The following is a 16,586-nucleotide window of genomic DNA, read 5'->3' on the forward strand; positions in this document are numbered from 1 at the left end:
TAACGTACATGTGGTCTGAATTCCAAGACAAAGTTGGTCTAATAAAGTTAGACGGACTGCCACAAGACCCACAAACTTCACTTAAGCACATTCCAGTGGCAGCAAAGAAAAGATTTCTAGATATTCGGCTGCATTATTTCATTATTACTAACCTTCAGTTTAGGGCATGGGTACTGGAACAAGTGAACTTTGCAGAAATCATCAGCCACTGCTACCAGCCTTTCACTGTTAGAGCGACACAAAGCGTTGATGTCTGTTCCGTCTGAACCCTCCAGCCAGACGCCTACAGTAAACAACACCAAAATGCCACACATGCTAGTATTCAAAATATATTCAAATAAGTAAAATCATCAGAAACACACTTCTTTTATTTTCTTTTTATGTGTGTCCTCTCTTACCCATGACATGGAAGCCCAAAACGCAGGTATAGGAAGCCCACTCACGATCCTTACTCTCAAAGCGATTTCGCAGCAACTTACAGCCCCCAGCCACGTCCCCTGTTTCAAAAACAAGCTGTCAAATTTGTGTAGCAGGTGACATGATGCATACATACAAGTGCTGGGATTTTCAAATGCACATGAGACTCCTTTTTTATTTTAAAATAAATCAGTGAAGAACAGAATCCTGCCACAACAAATCAGTTTTTACGTATAAATCGTTTTCTTAGCATAAATAGAAAAGACAAAAAAGTGCAACCAAAACAACAGTGAATTCATTTTTCAATTGTATTATTTAATGTTAAAAATTATTTTATTTTTATATTTTATTTAAAAATTAATTTTTGTTAATTGAGCAAATCCCTAACACAATATGCCTTTAACCACTAGAAAAAAAAGCGAAATGAGAAAATTTACACCTGAATATACAAATACTTTTGATTGAAAACCTGAAAAATTAACATTTACTTAAAAAAACCCAGAAAAATATCTGCCTATAAACTTCCATTAAAGTGAGTTTTTCTTTTAGTACAGGAAAACGTTGTGTTTTTCATAGTAATCATGAAATCTATATACATACATGCATCTACAAATACAGTGGTAGAGATAAGGTTAAAACAATTCTGGTGTATTACTGTAATGGTTGGATGTCTTTTTCGTGATTTGGAACATGACCCAAGATGCTATATTCAATGTATGCTAACTAAAGTCATGATAACCTTTCCAAGCATACTTCATCTATCTCAGACACAGTGGTGCCTCTGGGAGATGAGAAACACCCTGCTGTTAACGTATTTGTACAAAGCTTGAACAAAGTGGACGTTATTTTTCAACAATATCGTACAGTTTGTTCACAGGATGGACAGACATTGTAGGTGTATATCTGACCTAAGGTACTTACAGTAAAGGATTTCATAGTCTCCTGAATTAGACATGATATACTTCCCATCTTTAGACCAGTCAAGATGTGTAATAAAACTGGAATGACCCTGCAACACCAAAAAGAGTGGAAAGGTTTAGACAAACTATATTCATTATCTGTTATGATCTCAATGGCAGTCAAAATCTACAAATGGCTAAATATGCCATAACACAATAAAAGTTACAAGTGCGGGCACATCTGCTCCATCATGCTTGGCTTACCGTGCACTTTCCGAAGCGCGTGTAGCGCCGACCCCCCTCTGTCACGCTGTAAATATAAATTAAGTTGTCATGGGAACCAACAGCCAAAAAGCTGCCATCTGTGAGAAGAAAAGCAATGTCTTTAATAAAACCGGAAAGAAAAATGGTCAACTTTTAAAATACTAATGTAGTCATGATATCACTGTGTGATTAAATCAGGCTTTGTTCATCCGCCTCTCCTTCTGGTAAACGTAATGATGCATACTCAACAGGCTCAACAATATCTTTATTTTTACATGTTTTACCAGAAATAAATGATAATTCGAGTTTACAAAGAACAGCTACATCTCCGAGGTGGAATGCAGACACTGAGTTTAGTCTGTGTGATCAAACCTGGTGAGTATCTCATGACAGAGAGCTGCTCGTTTCCATCGGTCAAATCAGACACAATTCCATGGGTCTGCAGGTCCAGCACCAGCCACCTGCAACACAGCAAAACAGACCCAAAAACAAGAGAGAGTTATTACAATGTTGATTTATTAACATTTACATTACAGCCAGATAATAAGAAATGCATAAAACCTCTACTGTATGTCTGTGGATAAGACAGATCTGTGGTAACAGTTCAAAAGATGATAAAACTTTTAAACTGGTATTAAAATGTTATTGAATTGTCTTTTTTCTTGAACTTAGAATTAGTATAAAAAGAACCCAAACACAAATAAGAATTTAATGATAATTTCAGAAAAAAATGATCATTAAGTACATGATAGAGTACTACACAATGATAGAGATTACAGTGGTGACACACTGTTTTGTGTATATATACCCTTTTATATATGAACTCTATCTATCTATCTATCTATCTATCTATCTATCTATCTATCTATCTGTCTGTCTGTCTGTCTGTCTGTCTGTCTGTCTGTCTGTCTGTCTGTCCGTCCGTCTGTCCGTCCGTCCGTCCGTCCGTCCGTCCGTCCGTCCGTCCGTCTAGCTTATATTTATTTATTTGTATGTATGACAGACAGACATATTTATTTCTGTAAAACTGCTTTGTTACTATATCTATTATTAAAAGCGATATACAAATACAATTTAAATGAACCGAATAAAACGCGACTTTACCTTCCTGTGCAGAGTCCGACAGAAACGACAGATCCATTGGGACAGAAATCGGCACATAGACCTGACTCCTAAAACACAACATTTCCAAAAATGAATAAACCTCTAACTAACAAACCTCAGCTATGTATAGCTGTGTATGTTATCCATTATACCTCCAGAGTGGTGCACCAGCCCAGGCTGTGTTCTTCAGCATTCCACACACACATTTGTTTGTCATTTCCACAAGTGATGAAGATGTTTTGAGAGGGGTGTGTGGCCAGACCCCACATCTCATCGACATGACCCTGAGAAACAAAAAGAGTCATTTATAGTGAATGTAAATTTACCATGGAAAATGAAATATAGTTAAACTGCTATTTAAAGACACATTTTACTGAATAAGTAACCAGAATAAAAATATAACCATGAACACATGTAGTGTAAACAGACACTTGTAGCAGCCACACAGTAGTCTGTAGAGCAGGATTTACATGTTTAAATATTGGGAAAAGCTTATCATAAAGCACCTTGAAAGTAGCAGGCAAATTTGTAGAGCCACCAACCCTCTGAGCTGAATATTCTTTGGTAAACCTTTTCAGTTTCAGCCTATAAGAAGGCATGTCTCAAACTAGTACACATTTATACATTATATGCAAGGTCCATTTTGTTTTGTTTTACATTTCATCCCAAATATTTAAGTGTGCAAGTTTTTAATAAAATAAGGTAATTACTGTTGTTCTTTTAAGACTAGCAGGACAAGGAGCTCGTTGTTAAAACAAACAAAAAAATGCAAAAAAATAGAATGAATGCTGTAACTGTTTACTGGATCCAAGAGGCCCAAACTTCTTTAATATGTCATCATCCCTGTTTACAAACAACCTGAGTGTCCTGCACAGATCCTCAACCATAACCCCACTAAACACCGGGATGAACTGGTGACTAAAAAATCACATCCCTACTCTGAAATATCTGGTAGAAATCCCAGAACAGTAAAGAATATTAGAGGCCCAGAAGAGTTTTAGATATTATAATAGCAAAGAAGGGAATAAATCTGGAAAGAGATGTTTAACAATCACAGCTGTTAGTTCAAAAAAAGTAAAAAAGTTTTTTTACACTGGGCATTGCAGTGCATTCTCAAGCCAAATCATTATCTTTGATCTTCATTGTGTCTTCAGTGTCTTCTACATGCAACCAAATTAATTTAGACTAATACAATAATTAATCATGTTTAGGATTTACATTTTTACAGAAAAATCATAAAAAGTTGATTCAAATTCAACTGTCAAGTCCTTGAAAGCCCACTGTGTATGTCTTTTTGTATGATAAAAAAAAATCCTGGACTGTGAAACCTTCTGAAAAGAATCACATGCCCAGAGAACCAAACTGTCCAACATAACCCAAACAAGCCAATGTGAGTTCAAAGTGACTCATTCATAACACTTAAATTGCCCTAAATTAATGCTAACACACTCGAAATGAAGTCCATGTTGTTTAAGCAGTTTAACAGCATACATGTGTAAAAAGTTAAGAGACTAGACAGACAAGATGTACTTGTGCTCATTCCCATTGACAGATCGACGCTTTGCGACTACAAAAATTCTATTACACTTCCTCAAAATGGCTTAACATTGCTTCCTTAGGGGCAAAACGTTGCAAAAGCTCTCATCCGTTCGAGACGTCTCACCTGCACTATAGCCACAAACCCATCTGAGAATGTGCCTCGGAGAATCGCATTCCGGGTCGTTCCAACAAGCAATTCCTCTCCATCCACATCTGCAATGGTACGGACTGCTCCAAAATTCTCTGGAATCTGGACAGATCATAAAGGCAAATCTTACTGTCAAGGTCACATGCACACACACTCACACACAAACACAGTCAATCACACACACACACTTTTCTCTCTCTCTCATCCTCTCTCTCACACTCCCCATCCATAAGACACAGAAACCCACACATATCCACATACACACTGTTCACCTCACACTCCCTCTCGGGTGCTAGGTCTGCACTCCAGCGGATGATTCTGCGGTCTTTCCCACCACCGCTGAGCAGGGCACCACCCTGCAGCACACACAGGGTAAAGACGCTGCCCTCATGCGCTCGTGTCTGCTTCATAATCTGAAACGTTTCTACAAAGAGAGAGGAATCCACACACGTCACGTCAAACAGAATGAGACAAACGTTCCAACATTTGCGCATCACTACTGCTCTTATAGCTGCTTTCAAAACCAGAGATCATGAAACATGATGGATTTTCAGTGTTTCAGTCTGTTTAAGCATTTCAGAAATGTTACTGACAGGGCTGATGTTCATATTGCTGATAAATACAATGACAAAGACTTATACCTTTTGCACCTTTGCCCAATGTCTTGATGTCAGCGGCTGATTTGCCCCATGTGAGGATATTCCCTTCGGAATCACCTGTTAATACATCCCCCGTTAAACTGAACACAAAACACATGATGAACTTGGGCTTCTTATATTTCTGTAAGCAAAAACAAGAAAACAAACAAGAAAACACCAATCAATCTACAATCATCTGAAATACATATTAATACTATTTTATCACTATAAAACACAGCACTTTAAGTGTCATGGAAGGCACCCATAAATAAAATGTATTATAATTATTACTACTGTTGAATTTCTCGATTCTGGTTGCTCAGAACGTGCTGATAAATTAAGGAATAAAACACAAGTGATTTAAAAAGATGTGAAAACACACGAAAAAAAAAAAAAAAAAAGTTCCTATTCTTACAAATGTTATATGGGCAATAAATAGTCATTTCCTCATCAGCCTTCCTCTTTCCCTGATTGCTCTCTCACTCTCTCTGACAAACACAAACACATACACAAAAAAACAGTATTTTACAGAGAAAATAGAAAATATAACCAAGAGTGAGAGAACATAATTGAGTCTTTAACTTCATCACAACAACGTTTAAAGATCTATTTATTATTAGTACTAGGTTCAATGGCCCATATGCCATATTAGTCCATTTATTCGATAATGTATTAGAATAGATCGTATTCTTGTTACAGTTATGTCCACCTGTGCTGTGTTAAAAAAATAATGCATATTTCACATCACAGGTTTATATTAATGCACTCTAATATGTTATGTTACTATAATGAAAACTTACACAAGAATGTACACAGCAGAAAATCCTAGATTAATAATGATAATTTTTATAAAAAGACATTTATTTATCGTTTACTGTCTGTAGGATTCTAGAGTCAACACTTATTAATGCTGTGCCTCTGTGGGAAAATCTTCGGGACAGAAAACTGCGGGTTTTTTTTGTTTTGTTTTATCACAGGACAAACCATATTTTTGTGTATCATTAATGTCTAGATGCCTGTGATCAAACAAAGGTTTAGAGTTAATACATAGCTGGTGATCATAGGATCTTACTTGATTCTTGGCACAAACAACTCTGCAAGTGCCCATCTGAACAATAATAAGACTACAATGAATGGACATTCGTTGCCACCCAGGATGGATGAGGATGGATTCACTTTTGAGTCTGCTTTCTCTTAAGGTCTCTTCCTCTTACCATCTGATGAAATCTTTCCTTGCTACTGTCACCACTGGCTCGCTCATTAGGGATAAACCTATAGGTGCTTCACTTATAGGCACTAACATATACATTTAATTTTATAACCTGTTTATCTTTGTGAATCTGCTTTGGAACAATGTCCATTGTTAACCACACTATACAAATAAAACTGAATGAATGAATGAATGAATGAATTCTCAGGTTTTCAGCAACATAACAAAATGGTAAAAACATACAGGTGATTTTTTTATTACAAAAAGACAAATTGTTTTTAAATTACTGCTGTATCATAGGAATAAAACACATAAAACACAGTTTTGGCACATTCATCATTTATTATATTCCAGTTAGTTCAAACTGCTCTCATTTTATATACTGAACTGGAAGAAGATATGAAATCTATCAAAACTCACGCCAAAGATGCCCTGCTTCTTGGTCAGTGTGCCATTATTTAGGGACCAGAAGTAAACATGAGACTTCCCACAAGTGATGATGTTATTGGTGTCTGCAGGGTTGAACTCCACCGCAAACACTGCTTCATTAGTGCTCTGGAAATCACAACATACATAGATTTAATACGTTTAAGAAAAACTTGTAAGGTTAATTACAAATCTTCTACAAAACCAATTCTAAAATATTCATGTAAAAATGTCATATGAGACAGAGCATCACTGAACATAAATGCTAGCTGTGTTTATTAGAACTCCCCAAGCACTATTGTTTGGGTTCTCTGTGTGATTATGTTTACTATGACATGTGCCTTCTTTCCAGGTCCTGTCTCCACCCTATTACACAATTGTGTTCACATGTTTTGTGTTTGGCCTCTAGACTAGTCACAGCTCCAGTCTCATAGGTCCCCATGAGCCATTAAGGTGGCGAACAATAAATGAATGAATAAATTAAAATGTTTCTGTGGAGTTTTACTTCTGTGTACTGTCATGTAAAGCAGTCACAGACAGACGCAATTGCAGGAAAGTGCAATTTTAATAAATAATAATCCAAACGGAAATCAGAAATGTAGTTAAAAAACAGGCACAGGTTAGAGGATTATTTACAGACATAAGGCAGGTCTAAATAAAAAAAATTAAAAAAATAAAATAGTTTAGCAACAATGTAGCAATCTATTCAATCCTAGGCTTGGTCACTGAATGAAAATTTTGCAGAGTATACTTCGCAAAGATTTAGTGAATGAGTGTCTCTTTAATTAGAGCATAGTTTGAAAACGATATGGAATATGGAAGCGTGTATATATGTGGAAATGGAAGCACATCTGAAACAATTTGGTTGAATTTTTTGGTGACTTTTTATAACATGAAATATACATCAATTTGTCCACCCTCATATGACCTTAACGCTTATTTACCATTATCTTTTATGATTAGCACAAATATTCTGTACAGATAACGTAGAGGTTCTTGTTCTGATATGCATAAAGGATGCAATGGAGGAATTCTCAAACAGTCATTCCCTAAGAATCTATTTTATTCTGGCTTGTAGATTTATTATGCATCCAGGAAGGAGGTCTAATTAAACTGTCCAAGTCGCCACTAACAACGCCTCTGGAGCACAAGGCTGAACAGCTGCATAGTTACAACCATACTTCAATCAACCAGAAGTTGAACATGCGATCAGATTAGTATGTAAACATGGGTTTTATTGAGATACTAAATCACATCTTCTTGCTTATAAATTCATTGAGCAGGGAGATCAAGACGAATGGTTACACTCTGATGAACACACTCCCACAACCCCAACAGGAACTACTAAAAAAGAAAGCATTGATGACGTTAGCTCGACGAACACCAACTCCTTTAAACCCCCATGCTCGTTCACTTAATATCACGGCTAAATATTTACACCGTTGCCATGGTGCCTGCAATAGAATAGCTCTTGAGGAAGTCAACATCTCTGAGAAAAGTAGCTAAAAGACATTTTTCTATGTCTGTGCCAGAGATACGCACAGGAATTAAACAGAGAAAGCTGAAAGAATATTTAACTGACTAAGTTACCATTAGAGAAAAATTAGCTGACGTATAAATGATAACATGATATTCCAAAAATTTAAACTGCAGGATACTGACGTGTTTTACAGGATTGACATCCATAGTGTTACCATATAAAACCTAAAAGGGGTTTTCTTTTTCACTATATAGGCGGTAACGATGGAAGACTGTTCCATGGGTGTGTTTGTGCATGTACATACCTTTAGTTCAACAATTTTGCTGTTTTTGTTCCAGTCCCAGACAGACAGCATGTGTTCATTGGAATCATCGATCACACACAGAAAGGTCCCGGAATCCTGTGCCAAAACATTCAACAATGATAGCATCTCGACATCTTACCAAAATATTTACTTGCATCGTCTCACTTTGCTATATATTATGACTGCTACACAATACGCACCGCACTTGAAAAGGCCACAGATCCGACACCTCGCTCGAATGTACCCAGACCAACTTGTTGCAACATTGACAGTGTAGCAGAGTCCCAGATGTGCACAAATGGCTGTAATGGCTGGTGAGCAAAAACACAGATGAATACACACTGACAGTTCAGACACTGGGGGAAATAAGATTACTGCAACAACCAGTTCATTAAAAACATAGCGTTGCGAATCAGGTCAATTCAGTTTCACTTCAGAGTGCCAAACTTACCTTGCCATCTTTATCCACACCTGCCGTCTGTCCGGATGCTATGAACTTTTTGTTTGGATGGACTGCAAGACTACAGAGCAAAAAAGATGACAAAGATGGCAAATAAAAAAAAAAAAACGTTCTTTTTTCACAGTGGCTGTGGTTTGAAACAGATCATATACTGAACAAAATTATAAACACAACACTTTTGGGGTTAGGGGGTCCAAAAACCAGCATCTTGATATGCCACACCTGTGAGGTGAATGGATTATCTCGGCAAAGGAGAAGTGCTCACTAACACAGATTTAGACAGATTTGTGAACAATATTTGAGAGAAATAGGCATTTTGTGTGCATAGAAAAAGTCTTAGATCTTTGAGTTGAGCTCATGAAAAATGAAGGCAAAAACAAAAGTGTTGCATTTATAATTTTGTTCAGTATAGTTTGCATGTGGTCTGCTATCATGTACTCTGGGAAACCAACTACATGGGAAGGAGGTGGTCTGTTGCACTAAAACTCTGTTACAATTTTAGTAAATGTGTAACTCAGTAAACTCAAATGTGGATTGGTTTAGGATGTATAACGTGTTTTATATGTATATATGTATTTATACATATATACATTCTTATATGTGTCTCCACCATATCTATAATGTATTTTTTACCAGTGTGGGAGTGAACACTGCTGGAAATTAGTAGAGTGAGAAAAAACAAGAAAAAACATTTCTGTTTTTTAGAAACATAATTGCTAACAGAAAAACCTGTTGTCGATTATGTTTCAGTTAGTTTTCCTAATAAACTTAGTTGAAACTGCACTAGCAATGTCTCCCTTTTAATGAGGAAAAAAAAATTTACAGAACCAATCAATAAATTAAAACCAGAATTGCTAAACACATAAAACTATTTTATTATAAATATAGTTTGTTTTGGTTTCCTTTAAAGAGTCATTTTAACAGTAAGCAGTGATGAAATCTAAGTCAAACATGTGAAACAATAAAGGGAATATTTGAACTTGTAGCAAGATGTGTATATTTTCTGTATACTTTGTGTTTAAGGTTGATGTTACATACTCACCATCGCACACAGTCCGTGTGTTTACGATAATATCGCTGCGTTCTTCTGGTGATGTGGTACAGAACCACTACACAGGCGATAAAATACACAGCCTCCCCTGATGGAAGTACATACAAGTTCCCCCTACAGTCACGTCCACGATATCCATAGCTGGAAGCAAGTCAAGGAATTTCATTTGAATTATAGTGTAATGCATATTTCTCATAGAAAGGCTGATTCTGATGACCCTGAACCATAATTGAAAGTGGATACACCCAATCCAGCTCCAGCTTCTCAGAAGGAAGGTCCATCTTAAGTTCTTCATAGTTCTGGATGTTTGAAGGAATGTACATAGTGATCGGCCGGCCACGGATGAACATTTTAATTGACTGGCCTAAGATCCAATGAAAACAGGGAACAGTCACATGAAATTCTTACATTCGTTTTTAATTTCTGAAATTCTGCCGAAGAGACACACATATCACGATATATATTTTATGTTAAGATTTGTTAATAATGTTTCCAATGATGCTTTTGTTTAGCATAAATCAATATCTTAGCAAATGCTGAACACAGAATTACAGAAAAAATGAAACATAGTGTACCAAAATATATATTAACCTCCAAATAACTACTTGTTAAAATGAAGTCCTGAAATAATATGTAACCATAACAGAGATACAAAATAAGTTGAAGAGAATGAATGCCTAGGTTGATAATAACCAGGTCGCAACCCAATATCAGGATGTGGAAGACCTGTTATCGGATCCCAAGAATGTTCCGTAAAATCTTTAAACTCCTAATGTATGTTGTGTCCAAAACGTCAGCGACTTAATATTCATTTCTTTTTGATAGGACTCTTGCATAAAAGCAAATGGTACAGATATCATGAACATCAGCATGCCAAGTTCAGAATCATTGTTGGGCTGATATTCAGCAAATGTTGCTTCACTATAATACTATAACTATATTATATAACTATAATATGTACAGTGGATTTAAAATTTATAAGATTCAAACACACCATAAACAGAGCCTGAAGTTATCCATGATGAAAGCATGTAAGGCTGAAGCTTAGACATGAGGGCTGACTCGTGCTAACAAATTTTGGTTAACATGATATTTATTATTTTAACCTAACGTTATAAAATCTGACTAGCAAATGTGATTTGTTGTTTTATTTCCAATGTTACCCTAACATTTATTAGCTTGCTAGCAGCTTGAACAATTTAGCCTAATTTTAGTTGTCTTTATCAGACCTACCTAATAATTTATACAACAAAATATTAGCTGGATTGTTAATGCTCAAATTAAGACTGATCAGTTTAAAAATCCAGTTTGGTCTAATGAGCGACATTTTGCAACAAATACACTGAGCTAGGCAAACTGGTAGACCTTCTTTTCCAACGTTTCTAGGTAGTAGGTTATTAACATTCCACCTCCTAGGTACTAATGATTGCTGCTTGTTTATTCTATTTACTAGATTTAGAAGAATACTTCCTTGTCTGCTCTATGTGATTGCAAAATCATGTGTGACACTCATGTAGTTTTGCTTTGGCATTCATCTTGTATGCATTCATGCGCTTCCTATAGCAACCTTCAGTGAGCCAGGGATTGCATACTACTGTGTGCAGCTGTCAACTGCAGAACAAAGACACCTACCTTGTGTTCCTCTCCTCGATCCCTGGGACCCTGTAAGAAAGAAATACACAGATAAACAAGACTGCAGAGTACAATCCCCTCAACCACCTGATCTCGACCATGCACCAACACCGTGGCCCAGATTTTTCTTCAGCAGTTTCCCTGTGACACTCTCTAGCTCAATTCAGCCAAAAAAAAGAAACCACAATGCTTGTTGGCCTGTTTATGAAGTCGGGGCATGAAAACCCATCTGTGTCCAGCGCAGTGTTATGACAATGAAAAGTAAAAAGCCAAAAAACACTTGCTCTTGGCAGAGTCGTTTAGCATTGAGTCATCCTAATAAAACTACTCTGTTTGGATGTAACACGGTATACATGGCATTTGACAATATTGCGCACGAAGGAAGTGAAGTATAGAAAAGATTTTGTAAATAATCCCTAGATTCCTTTTTTTTTCTCGTGCTATTCTTGACTTTAGCAATTCTACCATCTTAATCCAAGCTTACAAGGATTTTCAGTAAAAAGTATAAATAGTGAGCCCTTAATCCTGCTCTCAATCCACCTCCAAAACAGGCTGCCTGGTTTACTGGCTCTATATTTGTTCCGCTTGCATGTAAGGATTTAGGAAACAGATACGCTGAGATAACTTGATGTTTTTTAAAAATAGTGAGGAGAAATAATAATAAAAAAACCATTTCCCTTGAGTTTCTAGTTCTTGTGGCAGAGGAAAGAAGACATTCATCATTCCTGTCAGAGAGTTTAGAGTCGTGTGGTAATGCAACTAACCACACTGAGTGAACTTCCAGCTTCCAACAAGCTCTCCTGTGTCTAATGCTGCAGCAAGTGTTTGTGCGTCAGTGTGTATGTGTGCACATGCAGGCGTGTATACTTCTACACTTCTTTTCCCATGTGAAGGAAAAAAATTGTGATCTATGTATCTTATGTATCTTATCAATAAACTTATCTTTTACATAATGCGTAGTTTCTTTTAGAGCAAGATGAACCTGCTCAGCATGTTTTTTTGTGTTGTTTTTTGCCAAGACAAAGAATTTCTCTTGAAGATGAGATATAAATTGAAATTTTCAATGATTATAAAAAACGCAAAATAAGCTTTCATTTCACTGTTTTTATTGTAGTGCAGCATTAAGATTTAAATGCTTGTGAAGGAGTGGGTCCGCTTAGGGTTTTCAAACTGTAAAGCGTTTCCTTTGTATCATTTGCCAAGGAACACTGCTGTGAAAATTCATTCGGGGCTGATAAAGCACTCAGAGAAATATGCATGCCTATCGCACGAACAATGGTGAAACAGTTCTCTACAAATTTTCACCTAGTTGAGAAGTTTGTTTTTCCATACACCAATGTAGTTTAAACTCCAACTTCAGCCAGTCTTTGGATTGGATTCGATTGCATGAGCCGGATTGGATCGGGACGCAAACAGGAAAACAGTCTGTTGATGTTTCACACAACAGTGTTTGTAAGAATGTGAGAAAAGCGATGTTTTATTACCTGTGCTGGAGAGGAGGTCTTTAGCTCGGCTATTGAAACAAAGAAGCAAACAAAACAAAACAAAGAAAACAGCAATATTGTCAGTGGTGCATGGAAATTTTTAGTTGCACAATACGAACTGTACATCATTTTAAAAGGTCTGTGTGAATCTCTTGTTTCATGTTTCTACATGTTAAAATCCGGCAGGCTTTAAAGCTTAGGGCAAAGATATCTATATATCTGCAACAATCATGCACAGTTGCTTGCACGGAGATAAAAAAGATAAAGGAATGTTACTGAGAACTGCCACTTATCTTCATCTTATATGACTATTCATTACTTTGCGTCTTTTTAAATACACAAGTAAAGTGGGTACTACATCCTTTAGGATAATACAAGTTCCCTTTCTCTTAATTAATTGGGTTGGATCCAGAAATAACTTTATAAAGCTTTTTTTATATGTTAGTAAATGTATCATGAAATTATAATAGATTGATGAATTCAAAACTTATAACCAATAAGGAAACAGGTTTTTCTTTTATAAGAGTTAAAATATGAAGCCCATAATCCCAGTGAGACTTTTCAAATGTGCACATTATCAGTATCCCCCGTAATTTATTGTAAAGTTCCAGCACAACATCTATCAAATGTTTTATAAAGCAAGGAGCTCGCTGTTAAAGTACATGATTATACCCCATTGGTTTTCAGACAACATCCATAACAGCCGGATTTGTATAATCCGTGTTTCTTTCTTTCCAAGCAGCATGAAGCTATCGTGGGTTTTTTTTTCTGAGTGCTGCCAAGAGAAAGGACCTACTAATAGTTCAAGGCTAATTACAGTGTTTGGAAGCAGTCCATGTTTGTAAAAGAAACAGTCTCTGATGAAAGATGAATGCAAACCCACTCACCCCTCTAGACTTGGAGATCTGGTCAGCAGGTTGGTCGATGATGCTGCTTTTTTAGGCATTCGCTGTTTGGGTTTGTCCTGCGTGTCCTTACCCACTTTCTCACTATTCCTCCGTTCCCTAGACACAACACAAGTACTATGTGACACTGGATTTAAGCGTCAGAGAAGTGAGTTTGCAGCAAAACATATTCTTAATTACAGCCTATTGAAATTGAAAGGACTAAATAAGAGTGGATTCTCTGTAAAGTCAACACATCTCACACACACATTCACTCACACACACACACACACACACACACACACACACACACACACACACACACACACACACACACACAGGGAATCGAAATTACTACAGTGCTTATGACCTATAACACTCCCTCTATCACAAAAGAGGAGCTTTACACCAAAAAGCATTTGCTCTTCTCTAACACAAACATACGTGTATTTGAACTTTGCTTAATGCGCTGTGTGTGGGTGCGTGAATTGAACGGTTGTTTCCTCTGACACACACCCCATTTCCTGTTCCTCTAAAAGTCATACACTCTCCAATTTAAGACATATAAAACAGGAAACAGTGTTTCTGGCCAAACGGGGAAGTGAAACTTTGTTGATGGAGCGTCGACTCCTGTCCATCACACTCGAGAAGGTTTTTTTGGGTTATAAATTCACCTTTTAACAGTCCTTAACAAATTACTCTAACAGTGATACGTTTTTTCTTACAGATGGAACTACAATGTGCACTTCAGTGCAAAACCTGATAATGTAAAATCGTGGGTTAATTCCCTGATGCATATAATGTTTTAGAGATGCGTATAGGTGCATCAGTGTGTTTTCTTTCCTATCGTTTCTCCCGAGACAAACCTAATGCTCCTCTTCACCTTATTTTCCTTGTTTCCTTTTTTATTTTCTCCTCAATATTGTACTGTGCTCACGGCTAAAGGACTCACCTGCTCTAAATTCTGTAGTTAACTCTCGATCTGCCCTGCGGCATTATTCGCCACTGAGATCTCAAACTGTCATATTTTCCACTCCAAATATTTCACCCAAACATCTCTCAACAGCGCAATGGAGCCAGAACCTGTATCGTTCACCTCCACATTCTGTGTCACAAACAGTTTTAGAACTGGACGTTGTGATCTGTGATGAAACCTAACGGAAAACAGGCTCATAAATCTAATTATATGACGTACTGGCACGCATGCAACATTTCTGTTTATATAAAAAGTTAATCTATAATCTTCCTCTGTTTCTAACCCTGTGTACGATTTCATTTCGGTTGTGGTGTTGCATTTTCCAGACTGAAGTCATTATAGAGCAAATACAATTCTATACAGTGAAACACACATGCTTTCTTGACAGTCTATTAAGATCATTTCTACACACACACACACACACACACAAACACACACATACACACACACACAAATCTATGCACTCCCACACTAAATATTTCAAATGCATTCAGTGAAAGATCACCCAGAAACCTTCATGCACAAAAACAAGCCAGGAAATACAATGCATGACAAAATTTCCAAAATAGACTTGATTAGATAAGTGGAATTTGATTGGGTTAGTGGGCTCTCATTGCCAGGGTTCTTTCTATTCTACAAACGTTGTGTATCACGTTTGCAGAAACCAGTCCAAGATGCAAATAAGCTGTAAACTCTTCATTCTCGCCTTGGCAAATTTACAAGTGTTTATTCAGCCGAACAGATATACTATAAACACTCCAACAAATCACTTCCTTCCTCTGTCCAATTTAGACTTTAGCAATGACCTCATTGGCTCTACATGCAGCAATCTACAATCTGACCTGCGTCGTCACTCGGCGCGTTAGTGCGTAAATACTAGTGATCCTAGTCACATTTTCCACTCAGCTAATTCTTTATGCACATCACTCAACACTACAGTAAAGCCAAAAACTGTCTCGTTCAACCATGCCTTGCTTATCATAAACAACTTCCAACCAGGCAGAAAGCACTGGCATCATCTCTGCTAAAACCTAATGCCAAACATCTTCTAATAGAATGTGTTTTTCGTATGATATGATGAAATGCATGCAATCATCCCATGTAAATCTTTTTTTGTTGTTGTTGTCATTGTTGTAAAGTTACATAGGATCTCACTGCAATTGTTTTCTCAAGAAAATTGTATGCTATACTGCCAGAACTGGAAATTATACGGTTTGGACAGATTTTACCATATGATATTCACTTGCAAATAAATACATGTGAAAAGACTTTACTAAAGAAGTAAAAGAACAAATTAAGCAGAGTATTATCTGTTTTTAAGCGTAAAATCTCAGAATCACAGAATTGTCCAAACCTTAAAATTCCAAGGTTTCAATTTAGCAAAAGGTTCTTAACATTTTTTTAAGGTCAAAGAGACTTGCAATTTGGCTTTCATTGGCCTGCTTACACTATATTTACCCTTGCTTATATATTGTAACAGGCTTGCACTAAAAAAAGGGCTGGGCTTAGCACTAATCCCCCCATCCTGGCCCCGGACTCTAAATATTAAAGGATTTGTCTTCAACACCCTTCAAAGCAGTTTACTCTTTGTGCCAAAAAGTAGCCCTGAAAAGTAACACTGAAGAACAGACTGTTCTTTACAAAAGGCTTCTGTTGCATCTTGGAAAAAA

The 16,586-nt window shown here is 36.7% G+C and overlaps 1 protein-coding gene across 2 annotated transcripts in view; it reads right to left on the minus strand.

Moving 5' to 3' along the window:
- The window catches only part of eml3 (EMAP like 3), a 31,902-nt gene that overhangs the window by 824 nt on the left and 14,492 nt on the right, over nt 1-16,586 (minus strand). For both annotated transcript variants that reach the window (XM_046852845.1, XM_046852847.1), the window contains 19 exons: nt 13,944-14,060; nt 13,057-13,085; nt 11,573-11,602; nt 10,184-10,304; nt 9,932-10,081; nt 8,881-8,950; nt 8,630-8,740; nt 8,430-8,525; nt 6,640-6,774; nt 5,013-5,151; nt 4,644-4,795; nt 4,348-4,473; nt 2,837-2,968; nt 2,685-2,752; nt 1,953-2,041; nt 1,581-1,678; nt 1,339-1,426; nt 399-497; nt 153-283 (listed from right to left, as the gene is read on the minus strand). In XM_046852845.1, coding sequence (XP_046708801.1) covers nt 153-283; nt 399-497; nt 1,339-1,426; nt 1,581-1,678; nt 1,953-2,041; nt 2,685-2,752; nt 2,837-2,968; nt 4,348-4,473; nt 4,644-4,795; nt 5,013-5,151; nt 6,640-6,774; nt 8,430-8,525; nt 8,630-8,740; nt 8,881-8,950; nt 9,932-10,081; nt 10,184-10,304; nt 11,573-11,602; nt 13,057-13,085; nt 13,944-14,060 — 1,981 coding nt within the window. The remainder of the gene's footprint in view (nt 1-152; nt 284-398; nt 498-1,338; nt 1,427-1,580; nt 1,679-1,952; nt 2,042-2,684; nt 2,753-2,836; nt 2,969-4,347; nt 4,474-4,643; nt 4,796-5,012; nt 5,152-6,639; nt 6,775-8,429; nt 8,526-8,629; nt 8,741-8,880; nt 8,951-9,931; nt 10,082-10,183; nt 10,305-11,572; nt 11,603-13,056; nt 13,086-13,943; nt 14,061-16,586) is intronic.

Source organism: Silurus meridionalis, chromosome 6 (genome assembly GCF_014805685.1).
Source record: "Silurus meridionalis isolate SWU-2019-XX chromosome 6, ASM1480568v1, whole genome shotgun sequence".
Classification (NCBI taxonomy): Eukaryota; Metazoa; Chordata; class Actinopteri; order Siluriformes; family Siluridae; genus Silurus; species Silurus meridionalis.